The 17,239-nt window shown below is 42.4% G+C and overlaps 1 protein-coding gene across 5 annotated transcripts; it reads right to left on the bottom strand.

Annotated features, from left to right (window-relative positions):
• Window positions 1-11,081: 11,081 nt before the first annotated feature.
• LOC123077732 (uncharacterized) lies at window positions 11,082-15,297 on the bottom strand. Of its 5 annotated transcripts, none has more exons than XM_044500044.1 (9): window positions 15,104-15,297; window positions 14,919-14,990; window positions 13,906-14,056; window positions 13,475-13,781; window positions 12,863-13,060; window positions 12,512-12,604; window positions 12,244-12,339; window positions 11,881-11,978; window positions 11,082-11,606 (listed from the first exon to the last, which is right to left on the bottom strand). In XM_044500044.1, the coding sequence occupies exons 3-9, from the start codon at window positions 14,014-14,016 to the stop codon at window positions 11,448-11,450; spliced, it is 1,062 nt and encodes a 353-aa protein (XP_044355979.1). In that variant the 5' UTR covers window positions 14,017-14,056; window positions 14,919-14,990; window positions 15,104-15,297; the 3' UTR covers window positions 11,082-11,447. The 5 variants fall into 5 exon arrangements, with proteins under 5 accessions (XP_044355979.1, XP_044355980.1, XP_044355981.1 ...); XM_044500045.1 differs by having other exon boundaries at window positions 14,919-14,985; window positions 15,104-15,277; XM_044500046.1 differs by having other exon boundaries at window positions 13,906-14,061; window positions 15,104-15,274.
• Window positions 15,298-17,239: the final 1,942 nt, after the last annotated feature.

The following is a 17,239-nucleotide window of genomic DNA, read 5'->3' as shown; positions in this document are numbered from 1 at the left end:
CTACTTTGAAGCACAAGTGTGGAAAAAGGATAGTAACATTGTCCCTTCTCTCTTTTTCTCTCATTTTTTTGGGCCTTCTTTTTTTATGGCCTTTTTTTCGTCCGGAGTCTCATCCGGACTTGTGGGGGAATCATAGTCTCCATCATCCTTTCCTCACTTGGGACAATGCTCTAATAATGATGATCATCACACTTTATTCACTTACAACTCAAGAATTACAACTCAATACTTAGAACAAAATATGACTCTATGTGAATGCCTCCGGCGGTGTACCGGGATATGCAATGAATCAAGAGTGACATGTATGAAAGAATTATGAACGGTGGCTTTGCCACAAATACGATGTCAACTACATGATCACGCAAAGCAATTATGACAACGATGAAGCGTGTCATAGTAAATGAAACGGTGGTAAGTTGCATGGCAATATATCTCGGAATGGCTATGGAAATGCCATGGTAGGTAGGTATGGTGGCTGTTTTTAGGAAGGTATATGGTGGGTGTATGATACCGGCGAAAAGTGCGCGGTATTAGAGAGGCTAGAAATGGTGGAAGGATGAGAGTGCGTATAATCCATGGACTCAACATTAGTCATAAAGAACTCATATACTTGTTGCAAAAATCTACAAGTTATCAAAGCAAAGTATTACGCGCATGCTCCTAGGGGATAGATTGGTAGGAAAAGACCATCGCTCGTCCCCGACCGCCACTCATAAGGAAGACAATCAATAAATAAATCATGCTCCGACTTCATCACATAACGGTTCACCATACGTGCATGCTACGGGAATCACAAACTTTAACACAAGTATTTCTCAGATTCATAACCACTCAACTAGCATGACTCTAATATCACCATCTTCATATCTCAAAACAATTATCAAGCATCAAACTTCTCATAGTATTCAACACACTCATAAGAAAAAAATCTAATCCTGAATGCCTATCATATTAGGACTAATTTTTATGATTAAAGCAAATTACCATGCTGTTTTGTAGGACTCTCAAAATAATATAAGTGAAGCATGGGAGAACAATAGTTTCTATAAAACAATTCCACCACCGTGCTCTAAAAGATATAAGTGAAGCACCAGAGCAAAAACTATATAGCTCAAAAGATATAAGTGAAGAACATAGAGTATTCTAATAAATTCCGAATCATGTGTGTCTCTCTCAAAAGGTGTGTACAGCAAGGATGATTGTGGTAAACTAAAAAGCAAAGACTCAAATCATACAAGACGCTCCAGGCAAACACATATCATGTGGTGAATAAAAATATAGCCCCAAGTAAAGTTACCGATAGACGAAGACGAAAGAGGGGATGCCTTCCAGGGCATCCCCAAGCTTTGGCTTTTTGGTGTCCTTAGATTACCTTGGGGTGCCATGGTCATCCCCAAGATTAGGCTCTTGCCACTCCTTGTTCCATAATCCATCAAATCTTTACCCAAAATTTGAAAACTTCACAACACAAAACTCAACAGAAAATCTCGTGAGCTCCGTTAGCGAAAGAAAACAAAACACCACTTCAAGGTACTGTATTGAACTCATTATTTATTTATATTGGTGTTAAACCTACTGTATTCAAACTTCTCTATGGTTTATAAACTCTTTTACTAGCCATAGATTTATCAAAATAAGCAAACAACACACGAAAAACAGAATCTGTCAAAAACAGAACAGTCTGTAGTAATCTGTAACTAACTCAAACTTCTGGAACTCAAAAAATGCTACCAAAATAGGAAGACCTAGAAAATTTGTTTATTGATCTACTGCAATTGTAATCAATATTTTATCACGTTCTGGTGATTTTAAACAATTGTTTTCGTGAATAGAAAGTTTCTGGAATTTTCAGCAAGATCAAATAACTATCATCCAAGAAGATCCTATAGGTTTAACTTGGCACAAACACTAATTAAAACATAAAAACAAATCTAGCCAGAGGTTAGATCAAATATTTATTCCTAAACAGAAGCAAAAAGAAAAAACTAAAATAAAATTGGGTTGCCTCACAACAAGCGCTATCGTTTAACGCCCCTAGCTAGGCATAAAAGCAAGGATAGATCTAGATATTGTCATCTTTGGTAGGCAATCCATAAGTAGCTCTCATAATACATTCATATGGTAATTTTATTTTATTTCTAGTTAAGTGTTCCATGCCTTTCCTTAACAGAAATTGGAATCTAATATTTCCTTCCTTCATATCAATAATTGCACCAATCGTTCTAAGGAAAGGTCTACCAAGAATAATAGGACATGAAGGATTGCAATCTATGTCAAGAACAATAAAATCTACGGGCACATAGTTCCTATTTGCAACAATAAGAACATCATTAATTCTTCCCATAGGTTTCTTAATAGTGGAATCCGCAAGGTGCAAGTTTAAAGAACAATCATCAAATTCACGGAAACCTAACAAATCACATAATGTTTTTGGAATCGTGGAAACACTAGCACCCAAATCACACAAAGCATAGCATTCATGATCTTTAATTCTAATTTTAATAGTAGGTTCCCACTCATCATAAAGTTTTCTAGGGATAGAAACTACCAGCTCAAGTTTTTCTTCATAAGATTGCATCAGAGCATCAACGATATGTTTAGTAAAAGCTTTATTTTCACTATAAGCATGAGGAGAATTTACCACGGATTGCAACAAGGAAATAAAATCTATCAAAGAGCAATTATCACAATTAAATTCCTTGAAATACAAGATAGTGGGTTCATTAATATCTAAAGTTTTGATCTCTTCAATCCCACTTTTACCAATTTTTGCATCAAGATCTAAAAACTCCGAATTTTTGGGACGCCTTCTAGGTAAAGGTGACTCATCTCCAGTCCCATCATTATCAAGATTCATATTGCAAAACAAAGATTTAATAGGAGACATATCAATAACTTTTAGATCTTCGTCTTTATTTTCATAGAAACTAGAAGAACACGCTTTCACAAAGCAATCTTTCTTAGCACGCATCCTAGCGGTTCTTTCTTTGCACTCATCAATGGAAATTCTCATGTATTTGAGAGACTCATTGATATCATGCTTAGGTGGAATAGATCTAAGTTTCAAAGAATCAACATCAAGAGAAATTCTATCAACGTTCCTAGCCAATTCATCAACCTTAAGCAATTTTTCTTCAAGCAAAGCGTTGAAATTCTTTTGCGAATTCATAAATCCCTTAACACTAGTCTCAAATTCAGAGGGAATCTTATTAAAATTTCCATAAGAATTGTTGTAGGAATTACCATAATTATTAGAGGAATTACTAGGGAACGGCCTAGGATTAAAGTTTCCTCTATACGCGTTGTTACCAAAATTATTCCTACCAACAAAATTCACATCCATAGATTCATTATTACTCTCAATCAAGGTAGACAAAGGCACATCATTAGGATCAGAGGAAACACTCTTATTAGCAAACAATTTCATAAGTTCATCCATCTTTCCACTCAAAACATTAATTTCTTCTATCGCATGCACTTTTTTACTAGTAGATCTTTCGGTGTGAAATTGAGAATAATTAACCATAATATTGTATAGGAGTTTAGTAGCTTCTCCTAAAGTGATTTCCATAAAAGTGCCGCCCGCGGCCGAATCTAAAAGATTTCTAGAAGCAAAATTCAATCCGGCATAAAAAATTTGTATAATCATCCAAAGATTCAAACCATGTCTAGGGCAATTACGTATCATTAATTTCATCCTCTCCCAAGCTTGTGCAACATGTTCATGATCAAGTTGCTTAAAATTCATCATATCGTTTCTAAGAGAGATGATTTTAGCAGGAGGAAAATACTTAGAGATAAAAGCATCTTTGCACTTATTCCATGAATCAGTACTATTTTTAGGCAAAGACGAAAACCAAGCTTTAGCACGATCTCTTAGGGAAAAAGGAAATAGCTTCAATTTAACAATATCATTGTCCACATCTTTCTTCTTTTGCACATCACACAAATCAACAAAGCTATTTAGATGGGTAGCGGCATCTTCACTAGGAAGGCCGGCGAATTGATCTTTCATGACAAGATTCAACAAAGCAGCATTAATTTCACAAGATTCAGCATCGGTAAGAGGAGCAATAGGAGTGCTAAGAAAATCATTGTTGTTGGTATTGGTAAAGTCACACAATTTAGTATTGTCTTGAGCCATCGTGACAAGCAAGCAATCAAACACACGAGCAAACAAGAAGCAAGCGAAAAAGAGGCAAACGGAAAAAGAGAGGGCGAATAAAACGGCAAGGGTGAAGTGGGAGAGAGGAAAACGAGAGGCAAATGGCAAATAATGTAGTGCGAGGGATAAGAGTTTGTGATGGGTACTTGGTATGTCTTGACTTGTGCGTAGACTCCTCAGCAACGGCGCCAGAAATGGCTCGTTGACGGGAAATCAAATCTTGACTTGACTTGGCGCGAATCTCCCCGGCAACGGTGCCAGAAATCCTTATTGCTACCTCTTGAGCACTGCATTGGTTTTCCCTTGAAGAAGAAAGAGTGATGCAGTAAAGTAGCGTAAGTATTTCCCTCGGTTTTTGAGAACCAAGGTATCAATCCAGTAGGAGACCACGCTTGAGTCCCACGCACCTACACAAACAAATAAGAACCTCGCAACCAACGCGATAAAGGGGTTGTCAATCCCTTCACGGTCACTTACGAGAGTGAGATCTGATAGATATGAAAAGATAATATTTTTGGTATTTTCATAATAAAGAGTAAATGAAGATGCAAAGTAAAATAAACGGAAATAGAAATAGCTAAGTGTTGGAAGATTAATATGATGGAAGATAGACCCGAGGGCCATAGGTTTCACTAGTGGCTTCTCTCAAGAGCATAAGTATTACGGTGAGTAAACGAATTACTGTCGAGCAATTGATAGAATTGAGCATAGTTATGAGAATATCTAGGTATGATCATGTATATGGGCATCATGTCCGTGACAAGTAGACCGAAACGATTCTGCATCTACTACTATTACTCCACACATCGACCGCTATCCACCATGCATCTAGAGTATTAAGTTCATAAGAACAGAGTAATGCTTTAAGGAAGATGACATGATGTAGAGGGATAAACTCATGCAATATGATATAAACCCCATCTTTTTATCCTCGATGGCAACAATACAATACGTGCCTTGCTGCCCCTGCTGTCACTGGGAAAGGGCACCGCAAGATTGAACCCAAAACTAAGCACTTCTCCCATTGCAAGAAAGATCAATCTAGTAGGCCAAACCAAACTGATAATTCGAAGAGACTTGCAAAGATGACCAATCATACATAAAAGAATTCAGAGGAGATTCAAATATTGTTCATAGATAATCTTGATCATAAACCCACAATTCATCGGATCTCGACAAACACACCGCAAAAGAAGGTTACATCGAATAGATCTCCAAGAAGATCAAGGAGAACTTTGTATTGAGATCCAAAGAGAGAGAACAAGCCATCTAGCTAATAACTATGGACCCGAAGGTCTGAGGTAAACTACTCACACATCATCGGAGAGGCTATGGTGTTAATGTAGAAGCCCTCCGTGATCAATGCCCCCTCCGGCGGAGCGCCGGAAAAGTCCCCAAGATGGGATCTCACGGGTACAGAAGGTTGCGGCGGTGAAAATAGGGTTTCGGCTCCATATCTGATGTTTCCAGGGTATATGGGTATATATAGAAGGAAGAAGTACGTAGGTGGAGCAACGAGGGGCCCACGAGGGTGGAGGGCGCGCCTGGGGGAGGTGGGCGCGCCCCCCTGCCTCGTGCCTTCCTCGTTGATTGCTTTATGTAGACTCTAAGTCCACTGGATCACGTTTGTTCCGAAAATCATGTTCTCGAAGGTTTCATTCCGTTTGATATCGTTTTCCTTCGAAACACTGAAATAGGCGAAAAAACAGCAATTTGGGTTGGGCCTCCGGTTAATAGGTTAGTCCCAAAAATAATATAAAAGTGTATAATAAAGCCCATTAAACATCCAAAACAGAATATAATATAGCATGGAACAATCAAAAATTATAGATACGTTGGAGAGGTATCAGTGCACCAGAAATAGTTCAATGCTAGCGGCTACTAACATTTGTTTTCTGCAGAGACGCTTTGCTAGTGATCAGACTAGGAAGGCATACACGGCATTGAACGAGTAGTTCGATACGTACACTGGGGTCATCTGGCAGCCCTATACGGAAGCAGCCATAAATGCGAGATACCCTGGTGGTATGTCTGTGCTATGCACAAGGGACCGAGATTACTGGATGACGAAATCGAAGATCATCTTCAATGTCTTCGTCGAGGAGATGGCACAACAGAGGGTTATGAGGCAATTTGGTATTCTGCAGTTGGAGCTACCCCCCCCCCCTACATAGAACCCGGTGCCAACACACATCCATAGGTATTAACCAGTTTTTCAATGTTGCATCATCTTTCATAGTACTCAATTCGAAGCATTAGGTAATTGTTGAACACACACCACAATTTTAGGACCACTAGGAAGGGCATGACCAGGACAACTACTGACTGGCTAGTTAGACTAGAGCCGTATGTTATAGAATGGGAGACAACAAACACACATCTATGGAACGAGAATCACAATTTTGATCTCAGTGAATTCAATCTCTATTTGCGGCGCTACATGACCGGAACACGGTTACGCATCATTGAGCACTCTCACCCAGAGGAGATACCTGATCCTACTCCGTCGGATATGTACCCGAGCTATGATACTTCGGGCTCTAGGCAGTACGCGGTGAGATATATTTTCTTTAAGTAATGTTGTCACATACTTTGACGTGCATACTTAATAATCGTCATGAAAATTTGCAGGCTACCTTGACGCACGAACTCTACTACGACGTGGCCACCTTTGGACGATCACTGTCGTCTGGACCTCTTCTTCACCACCGTCCTGTGCTACAGCCCTTCCTGGAACGAATGCAGAACAAAATACAGGCTGTCTACGAGGCTATCACGTGCACCCGGAGAAGCGACATTGTTCAGCACCAGCAGCACCAGCCGCGTGCCTCCATACACCGACATCAACCACGTCCACGTCTAGCACATCAGCCGACGACCAGGCCACCCCCTCCTGAACAACCTGGCAGTTCAACGTGGCAACACCCGCAACACTATGGTCCCACGTCAAGCTTCGTGTTTTCTCCACAGCCACAGCAGCACGGTCCCTCGTCGAGCTTCGTGTTTGAGCCAGAGCAGCCGTCACAACCAGCAGGTATGTGTCTTCATATTTATTGTTTTCAATATTAATTGACGCGACCTCATTCTTCATGATTAAACGTTCCATCGCGTAGGAGCCTACGGATATCAAGCGTCTATGTCGGCATCACATGATACGTGGGGGAGTGATCAACATCCCGAGGAGAACATACAGGCTCAAATGTCGCAGCACACCCAGTGGATGAACATGTTTTCGACTCCTCCACCAGGCCCCACACAGGATACACAGCATGACCAGGGAGAGTCTGAGATTCCTCCTCGTCACATTAGGGCACCCGACAGGTGGGGATGGACGCCGCTTCCAGATCCGCCTCCCCGCCAGGCCAGACGTCGTCACTGACGCTTCTATCTATCAGTAGAGACATTACCATCTATTTCTGTGTGAGACTTATGTCTATTCTATGTATGAGACAAATGACTATGTACTTATGTATGAGACATATGCCTACTCTATTTTAGTACTCTGTTATCTGAATTACAAGATCATATTTAGATAGAACATAATGCTCGTACAACAAGACATTACAAACAACTAGATAGAACTACATCTAAATTAAACGGTACGTACGAATGAACTTACAACATACAGCATTAAAACTACATGAAGTCATATCGTCATCCTCGATCGATGCAGAACTCTTGCCCTTCGATGATGAACAACTCTTGCCCTTCGACGATGAAGAACTCTTGCCCTTCGACGATGCAGAAACCTTGCCCTTCGACGATGAAGAACTCTTGCCCTTCGATGATGTAGAACCCGGAAGCGGCGGCATGAAGATATCATCTTCGTCCTCGCTTTCCTCAGTCCATAAAAATGGATTATTTGCTGCAGTCCTTCTGAAAGTTTCACTCTTCGGCACCACTACCTTCTTTCACCTTTCATGCAACCTAAGAAGTTCTTTACGTACCTCCTCATAGGTCCTTTCAGGCCACCCAGGCCTACGTAATTCGTGAGCTAACTCATTCATTATGGTGTCACTACCGGTGAGTTCGTCCCATGGAACTATCCTATTGTCCATCCTGAAATCGGTAGCTAGCCTCAGAAGAGTCCTGCTCATCCCAGGGTGAAAACTACGATCGAAAGGATAATGGGACATCTCAACTACACTACACTGGAATGCTTATCCACCTCCGTCTGAAGGGGGTTTTATAGGTAGAGAGAAGAAAATGGCGGGAAAGAACGACTACAGTATGGCGGGAAAGGGTTGGCGGGAAATGGGTGGCGGGAAACGGGTGGCGGGAAAGAGTTGGCGGGAACATATGGCGGGAAACGGGTGGCGGGAAAGAGTTGGCGGGAAAATATGGCGGGAAACTGGTGGCGGGAAAGAGTTGGCGGGAAAATATTGCGGGGAAAGGGTTGCGCGAAATACGTCATAGTTTTCAAAAAAAATCCGGGGATCGTTCGGGACAAAAATGGTGGCATGCACCAGTCGGCCCACAGCAGGCCAATTAGTCCCTGTCGGCCTATAGATGGCCAATGGACTCAGTCGGCCCACTGCTGGCCGACTGGACCTGTACTGGTGGCCGACAGGCCAATCGGCCAGCAGCAAGCTGATAGGCCCTCGGTCGGCCTGCTGTGGGCCGACTAGGTCCAGTCGGCCAGCAGCGGGCCGACGGTGTATTATTTTTGAAAATTATTTTTTGGGCGTAATATTTGTGCAACTTAATAAAAAATGTATTATTTTAAAAAAATAGCCAAAAAATATACACATAAAAAATCCGATGTGTATAATAAAATTAGATCATGTATTCAAAAACTGTTTAATCAAACATTTAAAAGCATGTTGAACATGTATTTTAATAAAAATGTTAATCAAATATTTGAAAAAATGTTAAATATGCATAGAAAAATGTTGTCCATATATTTAAAAATGATGGAAAACATTGTTTGTATAATTAGAAAATGTAGTCGGTCATTTATCAAAATGTTGAATAATTATTTGAAAAATGCTAATCAATTATTTGAAAAACAACTAACTGTCTATTGAAAAAATATTGACAATGTATGAAAAATGATGAAATTTTTTGCTCATGTATTTGAAAATGTTAATCAAGAATTGTTTTTGAAAAATAAAAGTATTGAAAATATAATCAAGCATTTGAAAAATGCTAAATGTATATAAAAAATATGTTGACCGTGTATTGCAAAAATGATGAAAAATTTAGATCACATATTTAAAATTTCAATTAGGCATTTGAAAAAATATTGAACAAGTGTTAGAGGAAAGATAAAATGTATAGATTTTTTTTACGATGTATTCAAAAAATGTTAATCTTATATTTGAATAATGATACATGTGTATGAAAGTTTGTTGACAATGTATTAAAAATGTTAATCTTGTAAATAGAAAATGTGAATCAAGCATATTAAAAAAGTTAATATTGTAAAGAAAAAAGTTGAGCCATGTATTAAAAAATTGTGAATCTTGTATTTAGAAAATGTTAATCAGGCATTTGAATTTTTTTGAGAAGTGTATAAATTTTTTTGACCATGTAATAAATTGATTTTTTTTAATAGTTAGTCAAGCATTTGAAAATGTTTAAAATGTGTATAGAAAATATGTTGACCATGTATTTAAAAAATATTATTTTATTTTTTTAATCTTAAAAAAGTGTATAAATGTATAGAAATAAGGTTGACCGTTTGCTCGAAAATGTTAATCAAGCATTTGAAAAATGTTTAAAAAGTGTATAGATAAAATCGTGACCATGTATTCAAAGAATATTATACTTTTATTTTTAATATGTTAAACATGTATTAGAAATTTTTTGAGTGTAGATTCACAAACTTGGGCCGGCCCAATTGATATTCCTTCCATTCCTAAATATAAGCATTTTAAGAGATTCTACACAATCTACATACGGATGTATATAAACATATTTTACAGTGTAGATTCACTCTTTTTGCTTCGTTTATAGTCCATAGTGCAATCTCTAAATAAACTTATACTCCCTCCGTTCCTAAATATAAGTATTTTAAGAGATTTCATATAGACTACATACGAAACAAAATGAGTGAACCTATATTTTAAAAGGTGTCTATATACATCTAAATATAGTCTCTATAGTGGAATCTCTAAAAAGAGGGAGTATTTAGAAACGGAGAGAGTACATCGCAGGGGGCAGAGCTTCAGCGAGTTAAAAGAAAGTCTCGCGCTGAAGCAAGATATAGTCGCTGCAGGAAGGAAAGGTCATGACATGGGTTGTGCATAGGATCAGCGATTTTATTTATTTGGTGGTACGTGTAGCTTTAGCACTGGCAAATGATCTCTATGTCCAAGCTATACATGTAGCAACAGATTGCAAGGCAGTAGTCGATGGAATTAAGCAAGGTTCTTCTACAGAGTATGCAGCTGTAACGCGGGAAATCATGGGACACTCGGCATTGTTCGCTTCTTGTAACATAGTCCACGAGTTTCGGAGCTCGAATATCAAGGCTCACAACCTCGTCAAGCATGCTTTATCTTTAGGGTTTGGCTGCTATGTTTGGCTTGGGCATCCGGTTATTTTTGTACCTGAGAACATTTTGGTGAATTAAATAAAGCTTGGCGAGTTTTGTCTCAAAAAAAAATATTTGGTGGTGGTCCAGTGGCGTCCGTTACAAAGTGTGAAGAGAAACGTAGGTGACGGGGAGAGGACAAATCTGCACCACATGCTTTAAATCAGACGACTACAAATAATTAAGGTCACGTGGAGGGCTGTGGATGCAGCAAAGCCATTAATGGTTGTTAGTGGGGTTTGTGTATGTTCAACAGCCGCAAACCGATCACAAAAGTAACTACTCAGGGAATAACATTTTTAACTTGCTCCGGAAACATTAAGCGTCAGCTGAGATGGGAAGAAACTGTTTACTCCAAACAAACAAACAAAAAAGTAATTGATGCAAAAGTGCAAATGATAACTCTCTTTTATTAACAGAAGAGGAAATGCGAATATCTGTATATTTTAAAACTGAAATGCTAGTAGATAAGGGGAATAAGAAGCTGAAAACTACTGTAGTTGCAGATACCCTTGGCTGCACCAGCTCAGATCAGTACAAAATTCAGGTCATCAAGAGAAAACTAGAAGAGCTTTACATAATTACATAACCTCAGCTCAGATTTACAGTAATGCCGATACACCGACAGATGGTGCCGTAGAGATGCAAACCCTCAACATTTGCACTCTTTGAGATAGTAGTCAAGGAACTTCGTTTTACACAAGATTTTCTCCTGTAACCAGAGATGCTGAATTTCATGCAGATTTATAAGAGTTCCCAATCATCCTCCAGACCATCTGATGAACAAACTACTTCATAGCAAACATCTACTGATTTCTGTGGTCTGAAGGGGACGGCCTGATGCACATTCATATCCTTCTTTGACCACCGGAGTTTATTCGACAAGCTCCTCATCAACACTTTCTGCAAGGAGCAAAAACATCGGTTGCCATGCTTTTGCGTACAAAGTGAAAAAAGTAACAAGAATGGCGATAAAAGCAAGCAAAATGAGTATATATGAGATATTTATTTGCTTTCTAATGCAATTTCTCCAAGGATGTTTAGTAGATAAATTCAGAAAGAGTAATACGCCTAGTCATTTCACACAAAAGGACAAGATGCTGTAATTGCATTAATCTACTACCACGACCAATTCTTACTATGACCACAGTACCACAATATTTCAACTGCTTGGTACCTTGAATGATGTGTTCTTTGGTTGAGGAAGCGAGGATGCCTCTGATTTGTTATATTTCATCTGCTCCTGGCCATCCCAGAGGTCTACATTAACAAAATCTGTGGTCTCGTCAGTAGACATATTTGGATCATCAGCATCAGCGAACACCTCTGCAATCAAGTAATGTGAAACAGTCCCAACAGACAAATTCTTTATGTAACCTATTTAGCACACAGAAGCAACATTACTGTCTGTATAAGTTAAGATATTCGGAATATTTTTTTTCGTTATTTGCCATTCTCTGGAAGCACATTCAAATGTTGTGGAAAAACATAAATTCATGTTCACACATTTCAAAATTTGGAAGGAAAAAAAGCTACAAACCGTGCTTTGTTGATTCTTCATGGCTGTTCTCGCTGCATAATTCTGATTGCTCTTCATCATTTCCCTTTCCAAGCAGAATTGCTCCATCAAAAGCAGCTGTAAAAACATAAATGACAGTTAAATATTATTAAGGAAATTGAGGGATTAGAGGACATTATTTGCTAAGATTAAAATCAAGTAATGCTGCTTGTTGAAATTGATTATTTTCACCTCAGCGTACCCCCTCATGGATAAAGATGAGCAAAATGATAATTTCTCGATTGTTTACCTGAATGTCCTGAACCAGGGAGTTCAACTTGCTCGATGATTTTATTTCCGTTCGCTTCTTCAGATACATAATCTTGGACTACGGTGGCTTGCTCTGTTAGGACATATCAATTCAATAAAATCAGTCAGTAAATTGAAATATTGATGGCAGCAGGAAGTGCACAACAAATGTTATAGTCAGTAACGTGGCAATGGTTTGGCTCCATAATTCTGTAGAAATTACAGTACAGCTATTTTCTATTTGAGACAGCTAATCATGCTTTCTACATCACAATCAGTCAATTACATGTAAGTCCATATTGAAAGGCCCCTATGATCTGAGTAAATAAGATAAGGAAAGATAAATCCAGACCAGGTGATTGTCGTGGTGTTACAGAACTCCATTGATTCCATAATATAATTTCCTCCTCACTGCTAACAGATACCCCTAGTGAATTGTGATTTTCAGGAGTGCAGTTATCTGAGAGATCCTCTGAATTGCAAAAAGCAACTTCCTCCTTGGTGTCAGCAGTTCTCTCAAGTGAAATGGAGTCTTCAGAAGCACACATGGCTGCAGGCAAGAGAATAAACCATATGATCTGTTAGAACAATGGTGTCATCAAGGTTACTTCAGTGCCCGTCAGACAAAAAGATCCCCTTCACACAAAGAATTTTCTGGGTAATCAATATACGAAAGCTAGGGGCTGTTTGGTTTCCAGAGCATTGGCGCGCCAATAAATTGGCGAAGCCTTCACCTGCCACCAGCTCGCCAATCGTTGGCATAAAAATCAACATGAAGCTGAACTAGGGGACTGGGCAGGTTGGGGCTCGCCAAATAATTGGCTTCCATCCAAGCACTTGCCCACGGGAGTGGTCAACGCCAATAAATTGGCTGGGCAAGTTGGGGTACCACTCCAAACGGCCCCTAAATGACAAGGAACTGGAACAGAAATCTAAGCAATCTTATGTGTGATCAAGGACAAACCTGGACTTGTAGATGAAACAGGCTCAGTTTCATGAACATCAGTAGCAGTTGAGCCGAGAGAACGGTCTTCCGCGGTAACGAGAGATGAAGGATAACCAGAGAATCCTTCGTTAGGGTTAACTTGCTGCATTTTAACACGTGTGGAGGGAGATCCGATTATGGCACCGTTATTAGATGGATCCGTTAATGTCCCATGGTCTTTGTCCGGAAATTTATCATCAGGAGAGTGAGCGTAAATCAGCGCATGGATATCCTCAACTAGCTCAACAGCTTTATCGTGAGCAGAATCAAGATATTTGATCGGTAACTGTCAAATGTAAGACAAATCACTACCAAAGCATTGCCAAGAAATCATATGTCATGCTAAATATCTGCCTGTAGGAATAAAATCAAGACAATTGTGCTAAGTGTGAAGGTAACAAAGGCAGTACCTCCATGAACTTCTTCATATTTTCTCCAAACCCATCAAACGTGATACCCATATCAAATCCATCCATGAGCGAAATAGAACCAATATAATCTGAATCCAGTCCTCTCGCCATTGGCTTTCCGTGTCAAGAAAAAGGCATAAATATCCTGTTTCTGCACTTAATGGTAGAAAGTTTATAACATTATTTAGCAGAAAAACATTAATTTTACCCCACATGATTGTACATTCTTGCATACCACATAGTTGAGGGTTGACTCCTGACTAAAGCACTGAAGTAATAAACCATGAATCTTCTCTTGGCACGACAATCACCAACTTGTGGTATTTGGCACTAAAGTTCTCTAAATGGCAGTATTTACCAACAATTTTTTTCACATAACCTACTACCAGTAAACTACACCCTCTGTTCCTAAATATAAGACGTTTTGGCAGTTCAAATTAAACTGCCAAAACGTCTTATATTTAGGAACAGAGTTAGTACCTTACAGCAAACACGTCTGTCATAGAGCAAACTATCTAGACTGAACTGAAATAAAGAGGCGTGCCTCTTGTTTCCGCTGTCAAATAACCCCTCGACCGAATTACACAGGGTAACATTTGTGAGGTTTAGGTGGTTTTACGTTAATTCGAGGAGCATTTTTTTACACAGGGTAACTTGTGCCTCTGAAAGCACCGAGCCGTTCATATATCATCAGGGGAACCAAAGAGAAATAACCCAAGGGACTGAAGCGAACTCCTCCCAAAATCCCGATAGAACCCCAGTACGCGGCCCTAAAAGGAGTGATGGATTCAACAACATCAGTTGATCCGATTCAACAGCAGAGCACACCAATACTAATACTAACAAAGGGAACGGCAGCGCCGGAAAAAAAACATGAAAAATCGAGCTGAAGGACGAACAGCTGCCTGTCGATCGCCGCACCATCGAACTAATCGGGGACCTAATCACTTGCCAGAGCAGGAAAGAAAAACAGAGAGACTGAGAACAATATGCAAGAAAAGAGACGCCCTCACCTCTTGGTTGCCGCCGGCGACCACGGGCGGCGCCGGGAGGGAGAGCTGCGGCCGCGGCTTCTAGGTTCTGGCCTTCGCACGCAGGAGAGAAGAGCCAGACGACAAAAGAGGTGGAAAAGCTAGGGAGTATAATAATAGTAGTAGTATAAAAAAAATACGAGAAGTAGAAGGGATCAAGTGCGAACCTTTGGGAGCACGAACTCTTCCTCCCCGTGTAGCTTGCGGCCCGAGTTTCTGCCGCCGAACGAACTCCCGTAGCCTTGTAGGCTTCTGATTCTGATCAAGCTGGCCGCCTTTGGCTTTGGGATCAATCTCCTCCGTTTGATACGAGTCCTAGAGTATGCAGGGTGTGTTGGTGTTGCGTTACATGGAACGGAGTTTCTGACAGATAACGCAAACACCCCGTTATTATTTACAAAACTTATGCTACCTCTTCTTTGCGAAAAAGGTTACAGAACTTATCCGAGTAGGAAAAAGACCTGCCGGATGATTGTGGTACGAGTACCAAGTGACATGCGAGCATGTGGTTGGTTGCAAAACCACTCGGATAGCCTTTGTTCTTTTCCTTCTTCGAAAGAAGAGTTGCGAAAACTGTCTTTCCTTGGTGGAAATATTTGAGTTGAGTAGTGAAACTGTTTTTCCTTGGTCGAGAGAGTTCCTCCCTCGCCCGAAAAAAAAGAGAGAGTTCCTCCCTTCCTTTCAATCCATCGTATCTGTTGAGTATCGTGATTATTAGGAAAGCTAAGATAACGCAAGATATTATTCTACCTTGCCTTGTACTTCAAAATCATCATGTACCCCTATATACATATGCCCACGAGGCTCAAACAATACAACAAACAACATTACACCAATCCCTCTCTTCCTTCTAACATGGTATCAGTTTCCGGGTTTTAAACCCTAGCCGCCGCTTCCGCACCCGCGCGCCGCCTCTGGGGCGGTCGGCCTCCATAACCGCCGCCGGGGCGGCGCCGCCCGTACCTAGGGTTCGTCCGCCGGCCGTGTTGGCCGGCTGCCCTAGAAAGTCTTTTTCCCGAGCCCTCGCTCCGGGTTTTTTTGCTCTCTCGTCGGTCGTTTTGATCGGCTTTTTTTTGTTTTTCGATCTCTACTTGATCGGTTTGCGTCGCCCGCCGCCACCGTCGACACCCCGCGCCTCTACTCCGACACCGGCACGACCAACCGGCTACTTCACCGACCCGACGGCCTCGCGCGACAGGCGGCCCCTCAAGGCTGTCGTCTGCGCGCCGGCCCGCCCGTCGCCCCGCGCCGGCCGTCACCGCCCTGCTCCGACCGGGACACCTGCATCGCCTACACCCAGCGGCCTCGCGCCATGCGGCGGCCAATCAAAGCCGTCGCTCGCGTGTCGGCCCGCCAATCGATCCACGCCACCCGCCTCCGCCGCGTCTACACGGCGGCCCTGCGGGTTGCCTCGCCGGCCTCGTCCCCGGCTACGTCGGTCCGGCTGCGTCAGGCCCGTCGGCTGCCTTGAGCTCGGGCGCCGCTGCTCCGTTGGTCACTCGGGCCTCGCTGCCCGAGCGCCGGCGCTGCTTTGGTGGCCCGGGTACCGGTGCTGACGCACTCGTTCGCACGTCGTCCCACGGCGTTCATCGTCGCTGGCTTCATCTCGGACTCCGCTGCCACCACGTCTCCACCGAGCGGCGTCCCCGACATCGCGCGAGATCGGATTGATCACCCGCCCGCTGCCGCGATCCGCCTCATCTACATCATGCGACCGACCTGGCCTGTCGGTTGCGCGTGCCTCCGCAGGCCTCGTGAAGACTGTCCCGAGTTCAGCGCGCCCCTCTACCGATGGAGCAACGAGTTGCCGCTGCGTCGCCCCATCAGGTCGCAGCGCCGCCGCCCTGTGCTTCTTCTCCCGGCTGCACCGACCCGCGTCACCACTGCGTCGCCCCTTCGGGCCGTAGTGTCGCGGCCCGCGGTCCACTGCCACCCCGGGGCCGTCCGCTCCAGGCCGTCCTCGTGGTTGCACCGACCCTCGTGCCGCCGCTGCATCGCCCCGTCGGGCCGTAGTGAGCGTGGCACGCGGTCCACGCCGCCGTCCCGAGGCCGTCCCCGCGGTTGCACCGACCTGTGCTCCGATGCTGCGCCGCCCCTTCGAGCTGTAGCGCCGCGGCCCGCGGTCCCTACGACCGCCCCGAGGTCTTCCGTCGTCGCCCTGACCTGCCCGCCGCCGCTGCGTCGCCCCTTCGGGCCGTAGCGCCGCGGCCCACGGTCCACCGTCGTCGCTGCGCGTCGACTTCTCGTGGTATGCGCCGTGCCGCCTCCTTTGGCACGGGAACGCCACCGTCGGCGCCGGTCTT

This window comes from Triticum aestivum, chromosome 3D (assembly GCF_018294505.1).
Source record: "Triticum aestivum cultivar Chinese Spring chromosome 3D, IWGSC CS RefSeq v2.1, whole genome shotgun sequence".
Lineage (NCBI taxonomy): Eukaryota > Viridiplantae > Streptophyta > Magnoliopsida > Poales > Poaceae > Triticum > Triticum aestivum.
The sequence above is the reverse complement of the archived record's forward strand: the minus strand, read 5'-3'. Positions and strand labels throughout refer to the sequence as shown.

Bases quoted from the DNA above. Each gene is read 5' to 3' on its own strand.
- LOC123077732 (XM_044500044.1), bottom strand. From the start codon at position 14,016: ATGGCGAGAGGACTGGATTCAGATTATATTGGTTCTATTTCGCTCATG. The intron at 13,782-13,905 runs GTACTGCCTTTG...TACATTTGACAG, and splicing joins ATATGAAGAAGTTCATGGAG to TTACCGATCAAATATCTTGA. The intron at 11,979-12,243 runs GTTTGTAGCTTT...ACGAGACCACAG, and splicing joins TGAAGAATCAACAAAGCACG to ATTTTGTTAATGTAGACCTC.